The 27,111-nt window shown below is 43.2% G+C and overlaps 1 protein-coding gene across 1 annotated transcript; it reads right to left on the reverse strand.

Moving 5' to 3' along the window:
• Window positions 1-1,768: 1,768 nt before the first annotated feature.
• LOC132381277 (EF-hand and coiled-coil domain-containing protein 1-like) lies at window positions 1,769-26,772 on the reverse strand. Its single transcript, XM_059950660.1, has 8 exons — window positions 25,904-26,772; window positions 23,917-24,299; window positions 19,141-19,325; window positions 18,070-18,193; window positions 12,671-12,833; window positions 6,201-6,359; window positions 2,895-2,964; window positions 1,769-2,798 (listed from the first exon to the last, which is right to left on the reverse strand). Exons 1-8 carry the CDS (start codon window positions 26,552-26,554, stop codon window positions 2,668-2,670), a joined length of 1,866 nt encoding a protein of 621 aa, XP_059806643.1. The 5' UTR covers window positions 26,555-26,772; the 3' UTR covers window positions 1,769-2,667.
• Between the last annotated feature and the right edge of the window lie 339 nt (window positions 26,773-27,111).

Raw genomic sequence — 27,111 nt, forward strand, 5'->3', positions numbered from 1 at the left:
TTGTCATGGGTTACAACAGGATATAGACAGAATGCAGAGCTAGGTAGAGAAGTGGCAGATGGAGTTTAACCCAGAAAAGCATTGAAGTGATACACTTTAGAAGATTGAATGTAAAGGCACAGTACTTCATTAATGCAGAGTTCTTAGCAGTGTGGATGAACAGAGAACTCTGGGTCCAGATCCATGGATTCCTCAAAGTTGCCACAAGTTGAAAGATGTTTAAGAAAGCATATGGTATGCTGGCCTTTATTAGGTTGGAGGTTGAGTTCAAGAGCCACTAGGTAATGTTGCAGCTCTATAATGCTCCAAGCTTAGAATATTCTGTTCATTTCTGGTCACCTCGTTTATAGGAAGGATGTGGACACTTAGAGAGGATGCTGCCTGAATTAGAGCAAAGGTTGGGTGATCTAGGAATTTTCCCTTTGGCGTGAAGGAGGATAAGAGACAGCTTGATAGGGGTGTTTAAGATTATGTGAGGCATAACTAGAGTGGACAGCCAGTGTCTTTTTCCCAGGGTGGCAATTACCAATTCCACTGGACAAACATTTAAAGTGAGTGGAGGGAGAATTAGGGGGGATTTCAAAGGTAGTGTTGTTTTTACAGAAAGTGGTAGGTGCCTGGAACGCATTGCCAGGGTGATAGTAGAGGCTGATACAACAGGGACATTTCAGAGACTCTTAGATAGGCGCATGGATGGAAGAAATTTGTGTCGGTGGGAAGCGTTAGATTGATCATGGTGAAGTTTATATATTTTGGCACACTAGCTTGGGCCAAAAAGCCTGTTATAGAAACATAGAAAAGTTACAGCACAATACAGGCCCTTCGGCCCTCAAGGTTGTGCTGAACATGTCGCTCCCCTAGAATTTACTAGGCTTACCTATAGCCCTCTATTTTTCTAAGGTCCATGTACCTATCTAGAAGCCTGTCAAAAGACCCTATCGTATCCGCCTCCACCACTGTAGCCAGCAGCCCATTCCACGCACTCACCACTCTCTGAGTAAAAAACTTACCCCTGACATCTCCTCTGTACCTACTCCCCAGCACCTTAAATCTGTGTCCTCTTGTGGCAACCATTTCAGCCCTGGGAAAAAGCCTCTGACTATCCACACGATCAAAGGCTCTCATCATCTTGTACACCTCTCAACCTCCGTCGCTCCAAGGAGAAAAGGCCGAGTTCACTCAACCTATCCTCATCAGACGTGCTCCCCAATCCAGATAACATCCTTGTTATATTCTCTCCTGTTCTGAAAACAACCCCTCCCCCTTTACTGGTTCCTTTATCAACTTCCAGCATAAAATTCATCAACATTGACTCGGTTTCAGTCTGATCTTTTGAGATGGGTGGTGAACTCCACAAATCTCTACCAAGTGGTTTCTGCTGCCATTTGCTCCAAATGGCTGTTTGTGATGCAAAAGTCTATTCCCCAGCTAAACTATACTGCAAGACAGAAATGCCTTGCTTCTCCTCAGTCAACCTCAATGTGAAATGGATGTTTTAATCCAGGTGCCATTTCCCAAGCCCATTTACACTTCACAGCTTTGTCAGTGTGCACACACACAGTCCATTTGACACTACTAGATGCTAAGAGCATCAAATTCTTTCAGGTTTTTCTTTCGTTTTTTATTCTTTGCTGTATAAACCCATTCACAAACACCCTGTGATAAACATAACATGCATCATACCTCAGAGTAGTAACTATAATAAATAACTAGCTTCATCCACCAGTAGAAACTATATTTTTAAAAAATAATTGTTCTTTGTGCAAAATTGGACAGAAAAATGTCTGAGAAACTAGTGTGAATCAGAGTTAGGGCCCATTAGATAAACAGACACTGTAAATGATGCAACTACAGACATTAAAACCTTTTAAACACAAGGACAATACAGTTTAATGTAGCATTAGGAAATTTAGTGTGTATGACTCTATGACCTATTTATTCTAGGGTAAATAATGTAGAACAATTAAATGAGGTCCATTTCAAGATCTGTGATCACAATCAATGCTGATATTTCAGTTCAATTCTGCTTGATTAAGAGCCTTGAACTGCCAGAAGTCCCAGCATGTGATTGAAGGCAGCATCAGTCTGTTCAGGTGGATAAGAAACAGAAGGCAATGAATGGTTTGTCTCTCTGGTTCCGTAACTTACCCTCAACCTCAATCAGCTTGATTAACTAGCAACTCTGTAAATCTTGCTGTGCAGAATATTGTGACTCTATTTTATTTCTTTGTTCTGCTGTGAATGCCCATAAGAAAACGAATCTCAGGGTAGTATATGGTGACATATACGTACTTTGATAATAAATTCACTTTGAAGTTGAACTTCTGTTGTCCTATTTGACAACAAGACAGGTTGAATGGCTTGCAAAAAATTCTCTTGGCTACCCAGCGATTTACAAGTCCTTTCCTTCTTCATCAGCCGGCCCTTGTTCACCTTTGACAGGGAATAGTTCTGCAGATATTTATTGTGGGAGAGTAAAGTGTCAGGCAATGTCCCTGGTAATGTGAAAATTACTTCTGATTTTGGATATCTCCACAGCAGCTGACCTGCCTCTGATGGCCAACAAGTCATCTTCTGAGTGTTTATATCTTCATTGACCGCTTGCTATTAATGTTGAAAGCATCTGCACAACAAATAAACAGTTAAAACTCTACCACTTTCTTGACCTTAACATGTTATTACAAGTGAGTTTTTCATGACCTGTTGAGTCTCTCTTTGAGATGAATTTTTGTCCAGCAATTCACAGGACACCAACTCCTTGTGGAGCACATTCAATATGTCCAAAGAGGCCATCATTACTGTAAAACAAGACGTAACAAAAAGTGTTAACGAAAGTAGAAATTAAACCAGCTGTCTCTGCATTGCAAATTGACTCACTGCTGTAACCTGCTCACCTTGTCCTCCGCTGTAACAAATGTCCAAAGTGTTCAATAAGATCTTTCCCAATGCTCGTCTTGATATACTCTATAGGCAAAATAAAGGGAAAATACAAATTGGAATGCAAGGTATCCATGCTAAGGAAGAGGGATGGGAACATTAGGAAGTCAGAGCTCTGACATCACTTATATCCATTGACTCTGACAGAACTACCAGCACCAAAATAAGGAGGCAGAAATACCTGCAGTACTTTGCAGTATATAGGTACGGTGCCTGAGATCTTTAGATAGTACCGTAATAGTTTTGTGTACTGCACTCTACTGCTGCCACACAAAAAAAAAACGAATTTCATGACTAAGTATGTGAGTGATGATAAGCCTGATTCTGATATAGGTCTCTATCGTGAACTGAGAGTGGGAATGGGGCAGGGAGAGGAGAATCATGGTTGGGACAAAGGGAAGAGAGAGAAGAAGGAGTGGGAGACATTCCTTATTGATCAATAAGCATATTTTTTGGAATCAAATAACCTTGCATGGTGTCTCAGGGCTAGGTGTGTCTGTACCCACACCATTTCCCGCCATCACTCCTTCTCTGCCAACTGTTCCACACCCCTCCTGCAGCACTCCACCCTCGTCATTCCCAACATCCTTTGCTCCTGCCAGATTTACTAGCTCGCTTCCTGCTCAGTACTGTGCAAAAATCTTGGGCGTCCTAGCTATATATATGTGTCCAAGACTTTTGCACAGTATTGTAAATGGAACCCTGCATTTGAACATGGTGGAGAGATGTAACCTAAGGATCAAAATAAGAGAAAGATCAATACCTTGAATCTCAAACAATCTCTGAAAATTCCACCCGTCTTCAGTTGCAGTGGCTGAATTGACACATATCCTGCCATGTGGTAACCAATAACCATCTGCTGACAGTCCCTTCGCTGTAGCGGTGAGATCCAGCATAGACCATAGTCAATTTCCTAAAGTTCCTTCTGTGCTTAGATCACCGAGTTTTGTCACTCTGTGTTGGTACAAGTCTCCAGTACCTAGACCCCTTTCCATTCCAAACTCTGCAATTCCTTTTCCACCTTTATAATGCAACTTAAAACAATTCTTGGTTATCTGCGTTTTATGGGTTATATTGTTAAATTTGACAACATTCTGGGAAGCACTGAAGCACTTTGATCTGTTTTACAGAAGATACAACACACATAAGCTATTACCACTCTTGTGGATGAATTAGCAAAACACATACTGTGATCCAAAATTAAAACCAAAAGTCTAATTGTGTTCATACAGGAAGGGACTGCACTCAGATGCAGTGTACATTGTAATAAAATCACGAAATTCTGAAAAACATTTAGCAGGCAAGGCAGCGTCTGTGGAATGAGAAGCAGAGTCAGTTTTTTGATCTAAGATCTTCCACCAGATTCGGGTACATTTGATGAATCTTCAACCTGAAATGTTAACGTTCCCTCTCCAAGGATCAGGGGTTCCCAACCTTCGGTCCACTGATCCCTCGGTTAATAGTAGGGTTGCATGGCATTAAAAAGGTTGGGAACTCCTGCCATAGAGGCTGAGTGATCAGCCAAGCGATTTCTGCTTGTTTTCAGTCTTCCATCAGCTGAAGTTTCTTTTTAATTTTCTAGGATTTCCATGATAAATATCTATGTAACCTCTCTATGTATCTAAGTCCTTCATATTTTTACAAACATCCTCCTTTGTTGCAGTAAGAATAAACCCAGTCTATCCAACCTCTCTTTGTAACTACATATCTACATCCCTGGGAATATCCTTGTGACCCTCTTCTGCAATCTCTCAATTACAACCACATCCTTTCCCTAGAGAGGGGGCCAGAAATGTACTTAATATTCTAAGTGTGATTTCATCAGTGTTTTGAAAAATTGCAATGTGACACCCAATTTGACTCTAACTCCAAGTCCGCTGGAGGCTGTAGGCCAAAGAAGATGGCCTTTCCTGGTGGTTAGTGTATTGTGTATACAGGTGAGTGGGATAGAGGAAAGGGGCTTGTTTTGCTGTTTTTTTTTGTTTCTTGTTCTGCTTTGTTTCTGTTGTGTTCCATGTGGTTCTGCCGAGCATTGTGGGCATGTTATGTTGGCATCAGAATGCGTAGCGACACTTGTGGGCTGCTCCCAGAACACTCTCGGTTGTGTTGGCTGATAATGCAAACATCTTATATCATTGTGTGTTTCAACGTACACACCGACAAATAAACCTGAATCCTGATCTTGATCCCTTTATTCTAAGCCTCGTCCTATGAAGGCAAAGATATTCAGCCTATTTTATCTGCTGCAGTCGTTCAATTAATCCATTTAATTTCATTCTTAGGGAGGTGTTACCAGCAGAAGCAAAATCAGTATGCAACTTTGCAAAAGCGATGTGAATTCTGAGAACCTGTAATAAAAATGGTAAATGCTGTAAATATTCTTATTTGAATCTGCAATTATTCTGGACTTGAACCAAATCTGGAAGACTAAAATATGTCTCAATGGGCAATAGGTCCTGTTTCTCAACTAGGATTGCACAGAATGCAGGAAAGGATAGCACAGTAAAGGCCCTTTAGCCCAGGATATTGTGCCAACCTTTTAACCTATTCCAAGGTCAATCTAGCCCTTCCTTCCCATATAGTCCTCTATTTCTCCCTCATCCTTCTTCCTATCCAAGACTCTCTGTAAATGTTCATAATGTATCTGCCTCCACCATCACTCCAAGCAGCATTTTTGAAGCACCTACCTCTCATTCCCTCAATACTTTCCTCCCAACACTTTAAATTATGCCCCCTTGTATTAACCATTTCCACCCTAGGTAGAAGTATTTGGCTGTACACTTGATCTAGGCTTCTTATCATCTTGTATACCTCTGTCAGGTCACCTCTCATCTTCCTTCTCTCCAGAGATAAAAGCCCTGACTCACTCAACTTATCCTCATAAAACATGCTTTCTAATCCAGGCCTCATCCTGGTAAATGTCCTCTGCACCCTCTCTAAAGGCTGCAGAACGAGAGGTAGTTTATTAATTGGGTTTCCTTCTGCTTACAATCATAGGCTACGCACCCACACTTCTCTGTATCCATCCTCTGTATTGCAAACTAACTGAGACTGGTCCTGGGTTTGAAACAGAATCACAAACCTGACAGAGGGAGGGGAATGATCAGTCTTCAGTGAAGGTTAAAACACACAATCTGCCAGCACAAATGAGATGAAATGTCCTTCAGGAGAGGAACCCCCTGAAGGGTTTAATCTAATCCTACCGACACGAATTAGATCAAGTTAACAGGAGATATTCTTCTGGGAAGGTCAGGGATAATTACCAGCAGTCGCAGCTGTTGCAAAAGCTGTAGGACATCGGTCAGCTTCTCCTCCACCAGTGAGAGTCTCACACGATCGGCTTCAACCATCTGCACTTCCATCCGCAGCATCTCCACCTCCTCCCCCTTCAGCTGAAGCTCCTTTGTCATTGAACAGGCTAACTGCAAGGGAAGAGGTGCAGCTCAGACCAGGACTACAGTCACCTGAAGTTCCTCACAGGGGCTGGAGGAGCTTGAACATTCCTCCAGGGCATGGGAGAGGGACTGAAGAGGGGTTAAACTCAGGAAGGTTTCTGGGCAAAGCAAATAAGGAGATGGCAACCCCCAAGGCAGAAAGATAGAGAACCAGAGGAGAGGGTTAAAACTCATGACTCTGAGGGAAATGAGGAAACCTTGTTTATGTGCTGCATGTCAAAGCAGTGGAAATAAAACCTTCAAAGGAGAAATGGATAAACACTTCATAAGAAGTATTTACTAAGGTTAACTGAATAAAGTAAGGCGAACATGTTTGCTTTCATTGGCTGAGGTATGAGTTGAAACATGATGTTCCAGTTCAATTAAACATTGGTTAGACCACACTTGAAGTGCTGTGTGGTGTTTTGCTTACCACTCTGCAGGAAGAAGGTGGCGACAATAGAGAGATTTCAGAAGAGATTCACCAGGATGTATCCTGGAATGGAGGCCTAAGCTATGAAGAGAGACTATGTAGGCTGGTTTATTCTCCCTGGAATATAGGAGGCCGAAGTTCAACATCATAAAGTTTTATAAAATTATGGGGGGGAGGGGTATAGGTAGGATAGAAAGCTCCATTCTTTATCCCAGGACATGGAACCAGAGAGCATACATTTAAGCAAAGAGGGGAGAAATTTAAAGTAAAACCGTGGCATGGTGAATCTGTGGAATTCATTGCCGCAGACTGCTGTGAAGGCCAGGTTGTTGATTATACTTAAAGCAGAGTTTGATAGGTTCGTGTTAGTAAGGGCATCAAAGGTTACGGGGAGAAGGCAGGAGAATAGAGTTGAGAGGAATAATAAATCAGTCATTAGTAAATGGTGAAGCAGACTCAGTGGACTAAATATGGCCATCTGGAATAAGCTGCCAGATGGAGATAGTGGCGACAGATTCAAAAGGCATTTGGAGGGGTACTTGGATAGAAAAGATGTTGCAGGACATTTGCCTATAAGGCAAATGGGATTAGTGTGGATAGGTATGGATAAGATGGGACAAAAGGGCCCATTTCTGTGTTGATTCCATGAATAAGCTCCTTCTACATTAATCTATGGAAGCAGGATTTCCATTTAAGTAGCAACTTTCAAAATCACGAAGCACTTGTGTCCTTTTGAAGTGCAGTCATAATGAAGCAATTCTCAGCACAGTAAACACGCAGGAACAGCAGTCAAGGAATGCCCAGGTGATATGTTTAACCTCTCCTGCACTTCAATCAAATAGTGCCGTGTCCTGCAGGAGCAGACATTTTGGGTCTGATTTGAAAGACACACAGTGCTCTCTATGGAAGACTGTTGGCAGATGGCCAAATGTACAGTGATCTGGTTCTGAGAGCCAGGGTTAGAGTCACAGAGTCATACAGCATAAAAAAAAGGTCACTTACCTCATTTGGTCCACACTGGCCAAAACACCCATCCATTTTAGTCCCGTTTGCCCGCATTGGGTAGGAAAATGGAAGGCCCTAGATATTTACTTATTCTCGTTAGGGATACTGTGCAAATAGGCCCTTCCAGCCCACTGAGCTTCACCATCCGGCAACTCACCTACTTAACCCTAGCCTAACCACAGGACAATTGACAATAACCAATTAACTCAATAACCAGTATGACTTTGGATTGTGGGAGGAAACTGGAGCACACAGAGGAAACCCTCGCACTCCACGGAAAGGATGTGCAAATCTTCTTAGACAGGGTGCTGGAATTGAACTCCCCAATGCACCAAGCAGCAACAGCTTTGCGCTAACTGCTACGTGCTACTGTGGTGCTCACAGATTACTGTGTTGAAGGATTAACACGATAGGTATGTAGAGCAGAAAGAGTGGGGCATGCCTGAGGACAGAAAAACATTTGCAATGTTGTAAGCTGGCTCCGCATTCTGTGAAGCCCATTACACATTTATAAAGCCATTAAGCACAAAATAAGTTTGAGAGGGATGTGGGTAAACATGGGCAAATAGGGCCACCCTAGATAGGCCTCTCAGGTGGCATGGACAAGCTGATCCAAAGAGCCTGCTTTTGTGCTGTATGACTCCATGTATCTATGTTGGCCAAGGCAAGTGGCTTAGTACTATATAGTGCTCATATAGACAATGACAGAAGATCTGAGCATTGAACAGTCAAGCAGGGGAAAGACAAAAACAGCCTTTTATACTGTATTTGTTCTGATCTTTGTTTCGAATCTCTCTGATTCCATGGTATCTCCATCCCTGAACTTCTGGAACCTTCTAACCCAGAGGGATGGGGAGTCCAAATCTTTGGAGGGATAACAATTTTTGAAAGATTAGGAAACTGAGGTGTCTCCGAGAACACTTGAAGATTTCTACAGATATACCATGGAGAGCAATCGAACTGGCTGCATTGCAATCTGACATGGGGGGTGTGACTGCACAGGGTAGAAGAAAGCTGCAGAGAGTTGTAAACTTAGTCAGCTCCACAATGGGCAATGGCCTGCAGAGTATCTAGGGTATCTTCAAGGAGCGATGTCTCAAAAAGGTGGCATCCATCACTAAGGACCCCATCACCAAGGTCATGCCCTCTTCTCATAGTTACCATCAGGAAGGAGCTACAGAAACCTGAAGGCACACACTCGACAATTCAGGAACAGCTTCTTCCCCTCTGCCATCAGATCACTGAATGGACATTAAACCCATGAACACTACCTCTCTAATTTTTTATTTCTATTTTTGCACCACTTGTTTAACTATTTTATATAAACTTGCTGTAATTTGCATTTTTTCTCTATTATGTATTGCATTGTACTGCCACAAAATCAACAAATTTTATGACGTGTGCCGGTGATATTAAACCTGATTCTGGTTCTGACTAGCAGAGAGGAGCGGACAGGGTCTGGGGCAGATCCATCTCAATCATATTGAATGGCAAAATACGCTTGATGAGCTCAATGGCTTACTCCTGCCCCTTTTCTATTGTATTCTTCCAGTCCATAGTCTACAGTTTCCAGGATGCTGTACCCAAAGGGACCATAAAGCTGATGTATTACTTGTGTCAATACAGTACTGTGCAAAAGACTTAGGCAGATGAATATAGCTAGGGTGCCTAAGACTTTTGCACGGCACTGTACTAATTTTATTTATTGCACTGTTCTGCTGCCACAAAAAAACAAATTTCATGACATATGTGAGTAATGATAAACCTGATTCTTATATGGGTCTCTATTGTGGACTGAGAGTGGGATGGGGGCAGGGAGAGGGGAATCAAGTTTGGGAAAAAAGGAAAGGTGAGGGGAGGGAGTAGAAAGTGTTAGAGAGAGATATTGCAATTATCAATAAACCAATTTTTTGGAATCAAATTACCTTGCTTAGTGTCTCAGGGCCACCCCCTGAACCAACACAAACACCCCCCCGCAAATGCCACCCCCTGAACCACCACCCCCCCCCCCCCCCGCAAATGACACCCCTTCTCTGTGAGCTGCCCCACACCTCTCCCACAGCACTAAACCATTGCCATTCCCAGTATCCTTCAGATTGACAAACTCGCCCTCTGCTCCATGCTGCAAAAGTCTTGGGCACCCTAGCTATTTATATGTGCCTAAGACTTGCACAGTACTCTATAGCCAGGGGATAAATGTAAATGCAAGCATTTCAAAGACAGCGATTAAATTCAGAACCAAACAAAATTACTAGCTAATGGTGTTGACATAAGCTGAACAAATAAAGACAGGAATTCAGGCTTGCAAAACCTTGTACTGAATAGAGGTGTGTCAAATCCTGTCCAAACAAGACTGCTTATCTTCCTTCACAAAAACAATTTGTAACGAATATACAGTATATTAAAAAACAAAATAGTTCATCAGACTGCTGAGGGAGCGGTCATGCTAGTGTTACTGATCAACCAATGACTAGGGCTCCCTCCCCGGAGGAAGAGGTGCAGGAACTGACGGGTGGAATTCCTTAACTTAGGGTCTAGGGTGATGCTGGTGACATGACTCCTTAATGGAGGAGAGCTGGTGAAACTTCAGGGGTGTAGAGGAGATTGGGTTAGAGTAATATCGTGAGGGATTTAAACACTAGAAGGAGACAGAGATTAAAGGGGAGAGAGGAGTCCTTTGGGATAAGTTCAAAGTAAATTTATAATCAAAGTACATATATGTCACCATATAACCCTGAGATTCATTTTCTTGTGGGCATACTCAATAAGTCCAATAACCTTAGTAGAATCAATGAAAGACTGCACCAACAGGGCAGGCAGTCAGTGTGCAAATGACAACAAACTGTGCAAATACAAAAAGAAATAAAAAATAATAATAATAAATAAATAAGCAAAAAATATGAAGAATATGAGATGATGAGTCCTTGAAAGTTCCCACAAGTTGTGGGAACAGTTTTGAGTGAAGCTATCCCCTCCGGTTCAAGAACCTGATGGTTGAAGGGTAATAACTGTTCCTGAACCATGTGATGCCAGTCCTGAAACTCCTGTATCTTCTTCCAGATAGCAGTAGTGAGAGCAGAGCACAAGCTGGGTGGTGGGGGTCTCTGATGATTGATGCTGCTTTCCTGTGACAACACTCAATGAAGATATGCTCAATAGTGGGGAGGAGATTGACTGTGATGGACTGGTGATATCCACTACTAAAAAGAGACAGAATTAACACTAAAGTGTTCTTATGCTCAATGGAGTTTGATGGGTCTAGGAAAAATGGTTTGGAAAAAAGAAGCAGTTAAGTAGCAATGAAGCACTGGCCAAGAATTTTGTCCTCAAAACAATGGTGTAGGACCCGAATGTTGATGCATTTCCCACTTGGTTGGAGAGGAATAGGGGCATAGGGGCAGTGGCAATAAGAGAGAAATAAAGGAAATGGAGCATTAGGGAGATATGGAGAATTAGAGAGGGGGCGCAACATTTTAGGGCATTAGCATGATGCAAAAATAGCCTGGGAGGGAAGTACATGAATAATCTCTGACAATGACAGACAAAGGAGGTATTGACATCACACTTAATCACATTACTAAAATCAGTAAGTTCTTTGGCTCAATATGCTGATTTATATTCCAATCACTATATACACTATAAAATCAGTCACTTTGGGCAGGTGGTGCTCGTCAGCCATGGTTGTCAGCTCATCTAACGGAAGGAAAACTCTGATCTCACACCTCCGCTACCTTGTGACTATGCCCACTCATGGGGAAGGCTTCAGAAGTAAACCCTGAGGGAAAATTCTGGAATTGGAGTCCCTAAGGCAGTCCCATACTGAGTTCAATGCTGACGGGCAACTCCTGCGATGCTGCTGGTAGCAAACTGTATAGGTCCCTGCCATTCCTTTGGGTTCATCAGTTGCGTGGAGAGGGGGAGCTTGCTACATGGGCAACAGCTTGCTCTCCATATCGTACTGTCTAAACAGCTATGACGCATCATTCATGGTCAACTCTAACCAACAGAGGCCTTAGCTATACATTTTTGACTATAAACACAATTCCTATCCTGAGTGGTTGGGTTCAGAACAGGTTTGGATAATTAAAGTGACGTATTAGATGGACTAGAGTCATTTAATCTGCAAAGTATTCATTCTTGTGATTAAATCCAGCCTCACCTCCTGACCAAGTTCCTGTAACCTCTCTAGTCCAGCATCTACCCAAAGCAAAACAATATTATGCTGGGAATGCAAATAAAACTAACTAAAAAACACTGGAAAGACTCAGCAGATCAGGCAGCATCTGTGGAGAGAAATCAGGCATTGAATCTTTGACTTTATTTCTGCCTTCACGAATGGCATCCGACCTGCTGAATGTTTACAACATTCTCTTATTTCAATTAAAACCTGAACTCTACATTTCCTAGACTTGCACTGCTTCTCTCCTGGCGCTGGGTTTCATCTTTCAAGGATCTATAATTTGATACTCCCTCTCCAACTCCTCCACCTTTTCATTTATCCCTCTTGTAATAAGAGACAGGATTAATTATCTCATTATTTTCAGATGGAAGAAGGTTTACCTGCGTCAGAGGCAGAACATATTTACACATTACTTTAAAGGTATTCAATTCTTTTTCTTATAGTTTCACACTCCATGTCCCAAGGTTCCATTTGTCTATCATCCCATATGCCTATTTAAATGTCTCGTAAATGTCCCTGATGTACCTACCTTAGTCACCACACCTGGCTGCAATTTCCATGCACCCACCACTCACTATGTAAAAAGATACCTCTGACACCCTCCCCCCTTATACATTCCTCCAACCTTAAAATTATGCCCCCCCCCCTCCCAGGATGTCAGGATTCTTTGAGCATCCGTACCTGGTCTATCTCAGCCTGGAGATCAGCCACTTGTCTCTCCTTGTTTTTTAGCTCTGCCGCGAGTTCCTTCTCCCTTTCCCTGGAGACCTCAGCACCTCTCCCTGCGTGACGACAGCTGGAGTTGTAAGACAGTAATCGCTGTAATGTGCTACTGGGACTCCTACTGAAAGTGAGATGAATGCAGTATTAATCCCAAGGAGATAGCCTTCACGTCTGCCAGATCCCCATGCAGCATGAGTTTGGGAATGTAATTAAAATGAAGTTAGGAATTAATAGGATACTAATAAAGTCTTAAATAAATTTATATTTCTTAGACAGCTTAATCATATTAGGATGTCCCAAAGGGTTTTAATGCTCAACTATATTGAAATGTAACACAATTATAATAAAGTAGCACAGCAAGATTCCACAAAGACCAATGAAAATTTACGAGCAGATAATCTGCTTGCTGTGATATTGATTTGTTCCAGATAATTGTTGTGTAGATACCAAGAACATCCCTGCTCTTTGAGGAATGCAAATCATTAACACAAGAGATTCTGCAGATGCTGGAAAGCCAGAGCAACACACACCAAAATGCTGAAGAAACTCACCAGATCAGAGGAATAAAGATTGATGCCTTAGGACAAGATCTCAGCCCAAAACGTCAACTCTTTATTCCTTTATGACTGATCTGCTGCGTTCCTCCAGCCTGTTACTCTTTGAAGAACACGCTTTACTTGGCAACAGAAGAATTTTATCCTTTCCTGAGCTCAAGCCAGCTTTTGATTCAGTTTGCCAAACAAAATAATAGTAAATAGAGCAGACTCATTCTATCAAGTATACATTTATAATGTTTCTTATAATGAATCTGACGCAGTCAACTTTTGAGTTGAGAGCTTCTTCAGATTTATTGGCACTGTCTTGCAATTGTGATGTGATGGACCGAATTAGGAAAGTTCAAATTAAATTTATTATCTAATTACATATGTGTCATCATATACTATCCTGGCATTCATTTTCTTGCAGAAACAAAGAAGTATAAATAGAATCAATGAAAAACTACACACAAAGACTGACAAACAACCAATGTGCAAAAGAAGACAAACCATGCAAATAAAATAAACTAATTAAATAAATAATACTGAGAACATGAGTTTTAGAGTCCTAGAAAGTGAGTCCATAGGTTGTGGAATCAGTTCAGAGTTAAGTTAAGTGAAGTTATTCACACTGGTTGTAATAACCGTTCTTGAACCTGGTGATGTGTGACCTGAGGTTCTTCTACCTCCTTCCCAATGACAGTAAGGAGGTATCGAGACTTACTAAGGTCTTGGAGCTTAGGAATTAAATAACATTAATGATAGATTATTTGAGGACTGGCTTGTTTTACAGCAGAAAATGCACATTGAAGCTTTAAGCAAAGTGGGACACCACTGAAGCGGGAGACATCAGTGACTATGGTCTGCATAAGAATTTAACAGGTGGCACCGGGCAGAGAGGTGAGGAGCTGTTTGACCTAACTGAAACATTACCTTCCAGAAACCCTTAGAGTGGTCCTGCCTCACATCATCTCCACAGGAGATAAATATTGGGAATAAAGTATCTACAGCAGACTGGACAATGCATTCACATTGTAAAGGGGGGGCTAGAATATAAAAGCAAGGATGTAATGGTAAGGCTTCGCAAGGTAGTGAGGCCTCACTTGGATTATTATGAGCAGCTTTGGTCCCCTTATCTTAGAAAGGATGTGCTGACAATGAAGAGGTTTCAAAGGAGGTTCATGAAAATGATTTTGGGATTGAAAGGCTTATCATTAAAGGTGTATTTGAAGACTCCGGGCCTGTAATCACTGGAATTCAGAAGATTGAGAGGTGACCTCATGGAATGCTATTGAAAGGCCTTGATAGAGTCAATGTGGAGAGGATGTTTCCAATGGTGGGAGAGTCTAGAAACAGAGGACATAGTCTTGGAATAGAGGGACGTCCATTTGGAATGGAGGATGAGGATGAAGTTTTTCAGCCAGAGAGTGGTGATCTGTGGAATTCATTGCCACAGGTGGCTGTGGAGGTCACGTCATTGGTTATATTAAAGGCAGAGGTGGATAGGTTCTCGATAAGTTAAAACATGAAGGGTTATGGGTAGAAGGCAAGAGATTGGGGCTGTATTTAAATATGTGTAGCATTCGGAATAAGGTGGATGAATGGTAGCCAAGATGTGGGGTTGAGAATGCAAAGGGAGCTGGAATAGAGACTTCAATGTAATGAGGACTTCAATGTGCAAGCAGATTGGGAAAATCAAGTTGTGTCAGATTACAACAGACGGAATTAGTCGAATGCCAATGAGGTGGCTTTTTCAAGCAACTCACGCTTGAGTCTACTTGGGGAAAGACTATCTTAGATTGGGTGTGTGTAATAATCCAGATCTTATTAGGGAGCGTAATGTAAAGGAATCCTTATGAGCCAGTTATATGATGGAATTCATACTGTAAGGGAGAAGCAAAACTCAGATGTATCAGTATCACAATGGAATAAAGGGAATTACAGAGGCATGAGGGAGGAGCCTGCCCAGGCAGATTGGAGGGGGATACTGCTGGGGATGACAGCAGAGCTGAGGTGGCTGAAGTTTCTGGGAATAGTTCACAAAGGTGCAGGATGGATATGTCCCACAGAAGAAGTGCTCAAATGGTAGGAGTAGGCAACCGTGGCTGACAAAGGAAGTTAAGGACTGTATGCCAAGGAAAGGGCATATGAGGTAGCATAAGTGAGTGGGAAGTTGGATAATTGGGAAGCTTTTAAAATCCAACAACAGGCAACTAAAAAGGATATAAGAAGGGAGGAGGAAATATGAGGTCAATCTAGCCAATAATATAAAGCAGGATACTAAATTTTTTTCAGTTATATAAAAAGTAAAGGGAGGTGAGAGTTGACATTGGACCACTGAAAAATGATGCTGGTGAAGTAGTAATGGGGACAAAGAAATGGCAGATGAACCGAAAGGGTACTTTGCATCCGTCTTCACTGTGGAAGACACTAGCAGTGTCCCAGAGGCCCGTGAGTGTCCGGGAACAGGAGTGAGTTCCATTATTATTACAAAGGAAAAAGTGCTAGGCAAACTCAAAGGTCTTAAGCTGGGTAAGACAGCTGGACCAGGTGAAGCACGTCCTAGAGTCCTGAGAGAGGTTGCGGAAAAGATAATGGATGCACTGGTCATGATCTTCCAAGAATCACTTGATTCTGGCATGGTCCCAAGGGATTGGAAGATTGCATATGTCACTCCGTTCTTTAAGAAGGGAGAAGGTCAAAGGAAAGGAAATTATATGCCAGTCAGTGGTTGGTAAAGTGTTGGAGTCTATTATTAAGGATGAGGTTCCGAGGTACTTGGAGACTAATGACAAAATGTCAAAGTAAGCATGGTTTCTATAAAGGAAAATCTTTCCTGACAAATCTATAAGAGTATGGAGGAATTTAATGTGGGGGGGGGGGGGGTTATATGGGAAGCAGGGTTTGAGGGTCAGCACAATATTGTGGGCTGAAGGGCCTGTAATGTGCTGTATTATTCTATGTTCTATGTTCTTCGACAAAGTACAAACAAGGAGGACAAAGGATAAGCAGTGGATGTAATTTACTTGGATTTTCAGAAGGCATTTGATAAGATGCTACACATAAGGTTGCTTAACAAAACAAAATCCTATGGTGTTACAGAAAAGATACTGGCATGGACAGAGGAATGGCTGACAGGCAGGAGGCTGCGAGTGGGAATAAAAGGGGCCATTTTGGCTTGGCTACAGATGACTAGCGGTATTCCTCAGGGGTCAATATTAGGACCGCTACTTTTCACATTGTTTGACAATGATTTGGATAATGGAATTGGTGGCTTTCTGGCAAAGTTTGCGGATGATACGAAGATAGGCAGAGGGGTGGGTAGTGCTGAGGAAGCAATGTGTTTGCAGCAGGACTTAGACAAATTGGAATAATGGACAAAAATGTGGTGGATAGAATATAGTGTTGGGAAATGTATGATATTGCATTTTGGTAAAAGGAACAATAGTGTGGACGATTATCCAAATGGGGAGAAGGTTCAAACTTCAGAGGTGCCAAGGGACTTAGACCTCCTCGTGCAATACTCCCAAAAGGTTAATTTACAGGTTGAGTCTGTGGTAAAGAAGGCAAGTGCAATGTTGGGAATAGAATATAAATGCAAGCAGATAATTCTGAGCCTTTATAAGGCACTAGTCAGGCCACTCTTGTCGAGTGTGTAAAACTGTCGACAGTTTTGGGCCCCATATCTCAGAAAGGATGTATTATCATTGGAGAGAGTCCAGAGGAGGTTCACAAGGATGATTCTGGGAATGAAGGGGTTAACATTTGAGAGCGTTTGGCAGCTTTGGGCCTGTACTCAATGGAATTTAGAAGAATGCCTGGGGATCTCATTGAAACCTACCAAATGCTGAAAGGTGGATATGGAGAGGATTTTTCCTCTGGTGGGGCTATCCAGAACTAGAGGGCGCAGCCTCAAAATTGAGGGGCGACTTTTTAGAATAGAGTTAAGGAGGAATTTATTTTTTTTAGCCAGAGAGTAGTGAATCTGTGAAATGCTCTGCCACAGACTGCAGTGGAGGCCAGGTCGTGCATATACTTATGGCAGAAGTTGATTGTTTCCTGATCAGTCAGAACATCAAAGGATATGGCAAGAAGGCAGGTGTATGGGATTGGTTGGATCTGCAATGAGCCATGATGGAATGGTGCAGCAGACTCAATGGGCAGAATGGCCTAATTCTGCTCCAATGTCTTATAGTTTTAAGGAGAGGGAAATGTATCAGCCAAAACGAAATGGTGGAGCAGACTCAATGAGCCAATTAGCCTAATTCTCCTTCTATATCTTATGGCTAACGTACAGCAGGATTACTCTGCAAGGGGTAACATTCTGGTCATCAAGCAGTTGGGAAACTTTAACTCTACAGAAACCTACTAAATTCCTGTGCAATCCAGTACAGGTGGGGGCAGATGGGCAGAAGGGCCTGTTTCTATGCTCTTTGACTAACGCCTAGTCACTACAAAAATGCAAAGTTCTTCAATGCTAGCAAGCACGTGAAAATTTATTCATCTGTTTCCAGATTTGACTTAACCATGGACTGAAACCTGACTCTGTACAGGATTGGATAAGGTACACTGGGGGCAGAGAAGGTGACAGAGTGGGGGCACTGGGGTACAAGGACTGTTTCAAATGCTGGGGTGCTGACATTCTCTCCCACCACAAAGTCAGATCCAGCATTGCAAAGTGTTGGTGCAATGTTATTGCAAGCACTAAAGGCCAGTAGATCAGGACTAGTTCTGTGGTCCCCATTTAGTCTGCAGGGCGTAATGGAGAAAAATCAGGACAGTCCTTTCCTTGGGGTTTTTTTTGGTGAGAATCTTACTTACTCTCCACTGCTGCAGGCATCTTCATTCAATGTCAACACCTGACTCTGCTGCTCGGGTGAACCTTCCTCCTCCTCCTCGTCAGAAGCTGCCCGGCCTTCCACTGCTCTCAGTAACCACTCATTATCTGTAGGAAGAGCAGAATTAGGTGAATGCTTTCCTGCAACCCAATCTGACTTGGCCGTACACTGGAATAATGTCAATGGAAATAAGTCCCTGCAATAATTCTCAGAATTGATGGCAAAATGATACGCTGCATCATCTCCCTGCGTAGATTTGTTGCCAAATATTGCATGACCCTAAACAGTCTCTGCTTGAAGGAACAGACTCTGATATCAACTCAGCCAGCCCCATCATGGGCACCAACCTCCTCACTATCAAGGACATCTTCAAAAGACAATGCCTCAGAAAGGTAGCATCCACCTCAAGGGCCCTCACCATCCAGGACTTGCCTTCTTCGCATTACTACCATCAAGGAGAAGGTACAGGAGACTGAAGACACACACATCAACGTTTTAGGAAAACGCTTCTTCCCCATTGCCATCAGATTTCTGAACGGACCACGAACACTAACTCACTATTCTCCTCCTCTGTTGTACTATTTATTTTCTACATTTCTCATTGTAACTTAGAGTTTTTTTTTATTATTTTTATACCTTGCACTGTACCACTGCCACAACGTTACCAGCATTTCGCAGCATATGTTAGAGATAAACCTGAATCTAATTCTGAGGATTTGCCATTGACAACATTGGATCTGCATGGTACACAATCCTCCAAACCAGTGTAAATCTGAGAATATCACCCGAGAGTGGGTGCACATTCTGCCAGAAATGCAAGAATTCATACAACCCTCCAATTTGCAGGGACATACAACAACTATTTTTCACATTCTGTGAGGAGTCAGTAAGAACCACTATTAAACCTGATCATCCAGTGAGTGAGATCATTCCATTTGCTATAAACTCTGGAGTGACTGTGGTTTAATTCCTTCCGTATTGTGTACCCAAAGATTCACTCAAGGTTGCTTTTGATTACTTTGTCACAGAGACAGTTTTTCCCCCTCAATATTACCTTCATTACAGGGAGAAGGCCTCATCTGCTCTCCGCCGAAACTCCCGGCCTCTGGAGTTGATTCTGCTCTCCCGGCCGGAGATCTCCGTGCTTGTTGCTGGCAGGGACTCCAGGCGCAGTGCTTCCGGATGAACTGTGAGCGGTTCAGCAGAGCAGGGGCCTCTGTGCTCTGTCTTCCTTGCGATCTTAATTAAAAAAGAAAGGTGCTGTCAGTAATGGCTTAGAAACTGAATATGGACGTATTTATTTGATATGAGTCCCTCTTAATATATCAGCCAGGTCTACATAGAGCATCTAGTAAGGACCCTCACTCCACAACAGATATGTCTATTGGCAGAGGATAAATCTAAGATGAAAAGTAAGATATTTAGAGGGGATCGGAGGAAGAGCAGTTTTTGCTCAGAGAATGGTCAGAATCTAGAACACACCATGGAGGAAGATTTTCTCACAACTTCTAAGTACTTAAATTACTGAACAATAGTTGACAAAGGACCGACTAAATGGGATTAGTATAGATAAGTACTTGACGGTTGGCATAGGCACAGTGGGGCCAGAGGGTCGGCTTCTGTGCTATATGACTCTGTGACTCTAACATTTACTCAGCTTAGTGATGAACTGTGGCTGTTGCCTGCTCCAGCTGCATTGATGTCTGGCTTCATGAACCTCCAGCTCTGAATGCTACTTGCTTACACTTATTGTTGGTGGAATTCGTTTTCTTCTCTCTCTGGGCATTGGGTGCTTGACGGTCTTCATTTTAATGAGTTCCTTCGAGCTTTCTTTGCTTTGTGGCTGCCTGTAAGGAGATGAGTCTCAAGGTTGTATAATGTGTACATACCTTGATAACTGTACCTTGAACTTTGAATATTCAGCCCAAAGGCACTCTTCACTACATTGTGTGACTTTGCCATTGTACTAAATGGAGTAACTCTAACTACTTGGAACTGGGCATCCAAAAGATACTAATGGGGCAAATGCAATGGTGGAAAAGGAACATAAATAGGAGCAGGATTAAGCTATTTAACCATCTGCCATTCAATAAAATCCTTACCAACCCAACTTGTCACATTTTACCTGCCCTCCCCCCACCCCCATGTCCCTTGCTTCCTCCAAAAGCTGTTGACCTTAGTTTTGAGGGAAATTAGTAACTGAGCCGTCTTGCCTTTTCATGATAGAGAATTCCAGAGGTTCATCACCCTCGGAGTGAAAGGAAATGGGTCTAATATTATTACCAAGTCAGAGGACCAAATGGCCTATGATGAGCTCAGTGATGAGTGTACAAAGGTGCTTTGCTGGAGGCAGCATCAGGCCCACCTAAAACTGATGCAACATTTTGGTAAAACCACTACAAAGATTAACTTGTACTCTAAAACTAGTATGAACTAGACAAACGCAAGTAATCTGACCACAGTGGATTGGATCAGACAATCCAACCACAACTCTTTATTAAAAGAACAGGACGCTTCAATGTACAGTAAAGGCAATAAGACCAGACACTTTAAGACCTCTGCTCCAAGAACACCCTGTCCTCTCATCAAGCTGCCGCTCCAGCACAGATCTTTGTTTTGTTACATAACACGTCATTAAATTTTTAATCTTCTAAACCAAAATGAAAACTGCTTGGCAACCTCTCTGATCCCAAAGAAACACTTCCATGGTGCAGGCTGTAATCCTCTCAGCTGTAAATGTCTTTTTATTTATTGTCAATATTTAGTAGTTGTACGTCAATGCAAAGTGGATGTTCACATCTTCATTTTGCATTATCACAGGAATCTAAAATCTATCATTTTAACAATGCATTTCTGTTCAAATATATATTACAATTTGTATATTTAAGTTCCTTTGAGAATCCTAAACTAGGCTTTGAGTTTCTTTTTCGTTTGGACCACTATTGCTTGGCGTCTAACTCTTTGAATAGCAGCAGAAGGGTCCACACACAGATCAGCAGATCCTTAATGCATACATACTTTAAGGACCACAGTGAGAGACATTACCTCACCACTGAACTATAAAGATTAGCTTTATTTGTCACACGCACCTCAAAACATACAGTGAAATGCGTCACTCTTTTGCACCAACGATCAACACAGACGAGAATCGTGCTGAGGGCCCGTAAATTACGTGACGCCAATGTAGACAGCCCACAATTCACTAATGCTAACCAATATGCTTATTGGAATGTGGGAGGAAACCAGAGCGCCTAGAGGAAGCCCACAAAGACATGGAGAGAACATAAAAATTCCTTACAGAGAGCAGCCCTGGGTGGCCACTGGCACTATAATACGATTGTGCTAACTCTCTCTCTTCCATGCTGTCCCCCTAGCCCAAAGTCACACACATGGGTAAAGATTCCAATAAACAATTATTGATGGGAAAACATAATTTCCGAGCAATAAAACCTGGTGTTTAATAAAAATGCTACAATATTCTTTCTGCACCTTTGGGAATATTTTATAACTCATTCGTAAATCAGCGACTGAGTTTGAAACACCACAATGAACTACTTCCACTCAGTTACTTCAAATTCCCTATGTTCCATTTTATTCCACTCAGTTTGTTCTACCACTCCCCCCTTCTCCGTTCCATATTTTCACTCCATGTAGCAGAACTAAAACAGATTAGTCAGGATTTTGTCAAGTGAGCCACCTACTTGTTCTAGCAGCATTGTGTATCTCTCAGCTGCTTCTGTATGCTGACATTAGCAGCTCATTCATGCCCGCTAATGAAGTGTTACAAGCTCGACAGCAGCAAGCAGCAGCTTAACAAGACAGCTGGTGACCACAAAAAGCTTGCTGAAAAACACAAGGCAAGTTAAAGCCACTTCACTCACTTGAAAGATCCACATGATAACCATCAACACGGTCTGGTTCATGGGGTTATGACAAATAGCTAAGCCTTTGAGCTGCCTTGTTCAAAGATGAATCTTACAATGTAGATTGATTGCAATGTAGATTGATCGCAAATCAGTGCTTCTATGCATGTTAGAATCCAATTTGACTTTTGGGATTAGTTCTATTCAATTCTTTACAACATCACTACAGTACATTAATTTTTGATTATACACAATTTATTCTATTCAGTTCTTCCCTCAGAATTAGAATCAGGTTTAATATTACCAGCATTTGCTGTGTAATTTGTTTAACTTTGTGGCAGCAGTACAATGCAATGCATAATAATAGAGAAAACTGTGAATTACAGTGAGTATATATATTAAATAGTTAAATAAGTAGTGCACTTTTCTCTGCTGTATTAATCCAATACTCTATGCACTCAGTGGCCACATTATTAATACACATGTACTCCTCTTTGTTAATGCAAATATCTGACTAGCCAATTACGTGGCAGCAATTCACTGCATAAACATGTGCAGTCATGGTCAAGACGTTCATTTCTTGTTCAGATCAAACATCTGAATGGCGAAGAAATGTGATCTCAGTGACTTAATGATTGTTGATGCCAGTAGGGGTGGCTTGTGTGTCTCGGAAACTGCTGATCTTCTAGGATTTTCACACACTACAGGCTCTAGGGCTTACAAAGAGTGGTGCAAAAATACACAAAAATCATCCGCTGAGCAGTAGCTCTGTGAGCAAAAATGCCTCGTTAATGAGAGAAGTCAGAGGAGAATGGCCAGACTGGTTCAAGCTGACAGGAAGGTTCAGTAACTCAAATAAGCATGTGCTAAGACAGTGGTGTGGAGACATGCACAGCACGTCAAACCCTGAAGTGGATGGGCTACAGCAGCAGAAGACGATGAGGTTACACTCAATGCCACTACGGGAGCTACCTAATAAAGTGACAATTGAGTGTAAGATTCTTATTTAAATCAAAACTGTGTTAAACTTTAAAACTTTCTCAGAACTTCACTGGAAATAGCAAAACCAGGAAATCTCTCCAGCAACAACAATCCGCTGGAGGAACTGAGTTGGTCGAACGGTATTGTTGGACTTCGTGTTTCTCCAGATTCCAGCAGTTTTGATACATATGCTGATGATATTAAACCTGATTCCGATTCCGATTCTGATTTGCAGTCTCCTGTGTCTCAAGAAATCTCTTCCCCTGACTGCAATCATAACCGGATGGTCTGCCCACCTGAGCTCCTAGCTCTCATCTGGTGCTTAGGAAGGATCAGGTGAGACAATTTAGACTCAGTTCAGGTTTTGAAACTTTATGGCTGACGAATCTTGTGTTTCCTCCTTGGAGTTTATGCCAGATTTCGAACTGTCAGTCCTGGATACTCTACAACTCGGGCTTTGCATCCAACTCTTGACATCAGGAAGGAGGTGAAGTCCCAATGAGAGGACAAGGAGATTGATCACCTAGAATGGATCCAGGGATAAGGTCTTGTCCCACATTGTTAGAGTGGAGAACCATTTTCAGTTGAAACCCCTTATCTGGGCTCAGATAAAGAATTCAGAAGAAAAACCTTTGTCAGGGAGTAAGGAGAATGTGAAACTCACTGTCACAGGTAGTTGGTGGAATGCGATCTCATTACCCAAAGGAGATGATGACAATGTGGAACTCACCATCCACAGGTTGATGAAGTATTTAAGGGCAGGCGGATCTGACATAGGAGGGGTCATGCTGACAGTCAGATAGGGGAAGGGAGGAAGAAAATGAGGGGTTAGTTGCAGGGATATAATAATGGTGTTGATGGGGATACTCTGAGAGTTGGTAGAGACTTGATGGACCAAATGGTCCAATTCTCTACTATGAGAAGATCAGAGACACCAGCATTGACTAGTTTCTCTATCCTGTGTGATGGTAATCCCTCACACTGACCTGTACTGTTCCAACTCCTGCTCCAGCTCCTGGACTCTGCTCTGTAGAACGGGGATCTGCTTGGCTCCAACCTCCAGCTCCCTCACCTTCTCTATGGCACCCCGTAGCTGTGCGCTGGCTTCTTCCGCCTTCCTCCTGATCTGGGTGGCGCAGGCTGTGAGCGTGGCCGCCGACTGCTCCCACTGGGCCAGCAGGCAGTGCGCCTGCCTCAGCTCCTCCTCCAGTTGCTGGTTGAACCGCATGGCTTCCTGGATCTGACCATCCCTCGACTCCCTGATCAGCTCCAGCTCCCTCAGCACACTCCGGAACCCCGGACAGCTCCTCTCCACTGCCTCGCTCCTCTTAGCCCAGCGTGGAGATCCTTGCTCTGTCCAGGTGTAGACCTTAGCACATAGAACAACAAATATTAAACACAGAACAGTACAGCACAGGAACAGGCACTTTAGCCCATAATGTCTGGGCTGAACACAATGCTAAATTAAACTAAGTTTCTTCTTCCTACACATGTTCCATAGCCCTCCATTCCCTGCATATCCATGTAGATATCTAAGCCTCTTCAAGTATCTTCTTCCATCACCACACCTGGCAGCCCATTCTAGGTCCCGACCACTCTCTATATAAAGAAAATGCCCATAGAATCAAATAGTACTAAAACAGGTCCTACAGCCCAACTCACCCATGCCAAGGAAGATGCCCATCCAAGGAAGTCCCATTTGTCTCTGTTCAACCTATATCTCTCTGTACTAAGGTTTTCCAACCTGCAGTCCACAGACCTCTTGTTTAATGATGTTGGTCTATGGCATAAAAAAAGGTTGGAAACCCTTGCATTCCAATCTATGTACCTGCACACGTATCTTCTCAAAGTTCTTAATGTACCTGTCTCAACCACTTGCTCTGGCAGCTCATTCCATATAATGGCCACCCTCTCAGTGAATAGGTTGTCCATCACGGCACGGCAGTGTAGTGGTTAGCACAACTTGTTACAGCACCAGCAATAAGGGTTCAATTCCCGCTGCTGCCTGTAAGGAGTTTGTATGTTCTGCCTGTGACCATGTGGGTTTCCTCTGGGTGCTCTGGTTTCCTCCCACAGTCCAAAGGTGTACTGATTGGAAGGTTAATTGGTCATTGTAAATTGTCCCATGATTAGGCAAGGGTTAAATCTGCGTGGCATGGCTGGAAGGGCCTATTCCACACTGTATCTCAATAAATTAAAAATAAATAACAGACAGCCTCCCCATTCCAAATACCCATCTTCTAGTATTGGACATTGCCACCCCGGGTAAGAGATATTGACTGTCTACTCTATCTAAGCCTCTCTGACTATATAAAATTGTGTCTGATCTCTCCTCAGCCTCAGCCCTTATGGCTCATAGCCTCTAATCTAGGCAGCAAATGATAAACGTTTTCTGTACAGATTTACTGAACAGGAAGGGCCTGTTGGCTTTGGAGGCAATACATTGGAGGTTCACCGGGTTGATTCCATGGATGAGCAAGTTAACCTATGAGGAAAGACTGAACCTCTCCCTATGGGATTATACTTGCTGGAATTCAGAAGAGGAGACCTTAAAGAAACATATAAAGTTACTAAAGGAATAGATAAGATAGAGGGAAGAAAGTTGTTTCCACTGGTAGGCAAGACTAAAACTAGGGGATATAGTCTGAAGATTTGGGGAGTAGATTTAGGACCGAGATGAAGAGGAAATGCTTTTCCCGGGGAGTGGGGAATCTGTGGAATTCGCTGCCCAGGGAAGCAGGAGAGCATTCCTCACTAAATATATGTAATATAGTGCACAGTAGGGGAATTAAAGATTATGGGGAAAAGGAGGAATGAGGCAGTTGAGTGCATGGCCAGATCTGCCACGATCTTATTGAATGGCGGAGCAGGCTCGATGGACCAAACGGCCGCTCCTTGTGTCCCCTTTCCAAAGCCTGCACATCCTTCCTGTAATAGGGCGACCAAAACTGCACACAATACTCCAAGCCGTACCTTCTGGAGGGCAACTTGCAGAGCCAGGCACCGCGCGTCGCTGCCCTGCAGGGCGCCTCGGAGATCCTCCACCAGCTCTCGCAGGCTGGCGTTCTCCAGCTCCAGGGAGGTGGGACTCGTCTCCCCGTCCCCAGCGGGACCTGGTCCACTTTGGAGGTTAGGACAGGACGTCCCGTGCGCTTGGTTCTCCACCCAACCCTTGGAGAGGTCAAAAGAGACGCATTTCTTCCTCCGCCGCCGCCGGGGGCACCTCAAGCTGATCTGCCTCTCGATATGTTCCGTCTCTTTCCCCACCGGCAGCCTCCCCGGGTTCTGGCCGGCTCTCTGGTGGAAATAGCCGCAGAGCCTGGCATGAAATTGCCGGAAAGTGACCGCTTCGGGCAGCCCGGTCAACAGCGACTGACCCTCCTCGTCCCGCACCAAGTCCAACACGGAGCAAAGTAGTCGGAAGTCCTCGGCCGACACCAGACCGTCTCCCTGGTAATTCAAATGCTGGAATATTTCCTGCAGATATTGGTCGGTGCCGGTGGCTAAAACCACGATCTCGTTGTCCTCCTGGGCGCTCTCCGAGCCGAAGTAATGGGAGAGAGCGCTCACTATCCAAGCGCTCCTGCGGACGGGGCGAGCCAGCGGTTCGGAGCAGTTCAGCATCGCCGGAGAGCTGTAACACCTAAAACGCTTTGTGCATGCCGCCAATACATCCACCAGTTGCAAACAAATCTTCCAAAACCTTGCCACCAACTGCCGGAAGCTCGATTAAAACTTGATTGTAAATGCAAGGTTAAATTCCATTTGCGCTTTCTTTCCCCCTTCAGAGCGCAAAGGTATAAACTTTGCAGCAACACTGCCAGGTCTGTCCTCCCTCTGGTTTCTTCGCCGCCGGTTCTGCTCTCGATGTAAGCGCTGGCTGGGATAGTTTCATTAATGCCCCGACCCCAGGCTTCAGGGCACGCCGGTTAACGCGGGACCGGAGTGCGAGAAGATCGAAGAAGGTCGCTTCCCCGGAGTGACTGTGTATCTTTTGGCATCGGACCAACTTGTGGCGCGGTAGGTGTATTATGGATGCTGAGAGCCACAGGTACGTGTAATCTCACGCTATAGGAACATCGAAGTTTTATCATCACAGAAGAAGAGCATTGAAGTGTATGATACAACTGTGACTTTACCACACGGATCCTTCCTGCTAACAAAAATCTTTTAAGTGGACT

Source organism: Hypanus sabinus, chromosome 25 (assembly GCF_030144855.1).
Source record: "Hypanus sabinus isolate sHypSab1 chromosome 25, sHypSab1.hap1, whole genome shotgun sequence".
In the NCBI taxonomy this organism is placed as follows: Eukaryota; Metazoa; Chordata; class Chondrichthyes; order Myliobatiformes; family Dasyatidae; genus Hypanus; species Hypanus sabinus.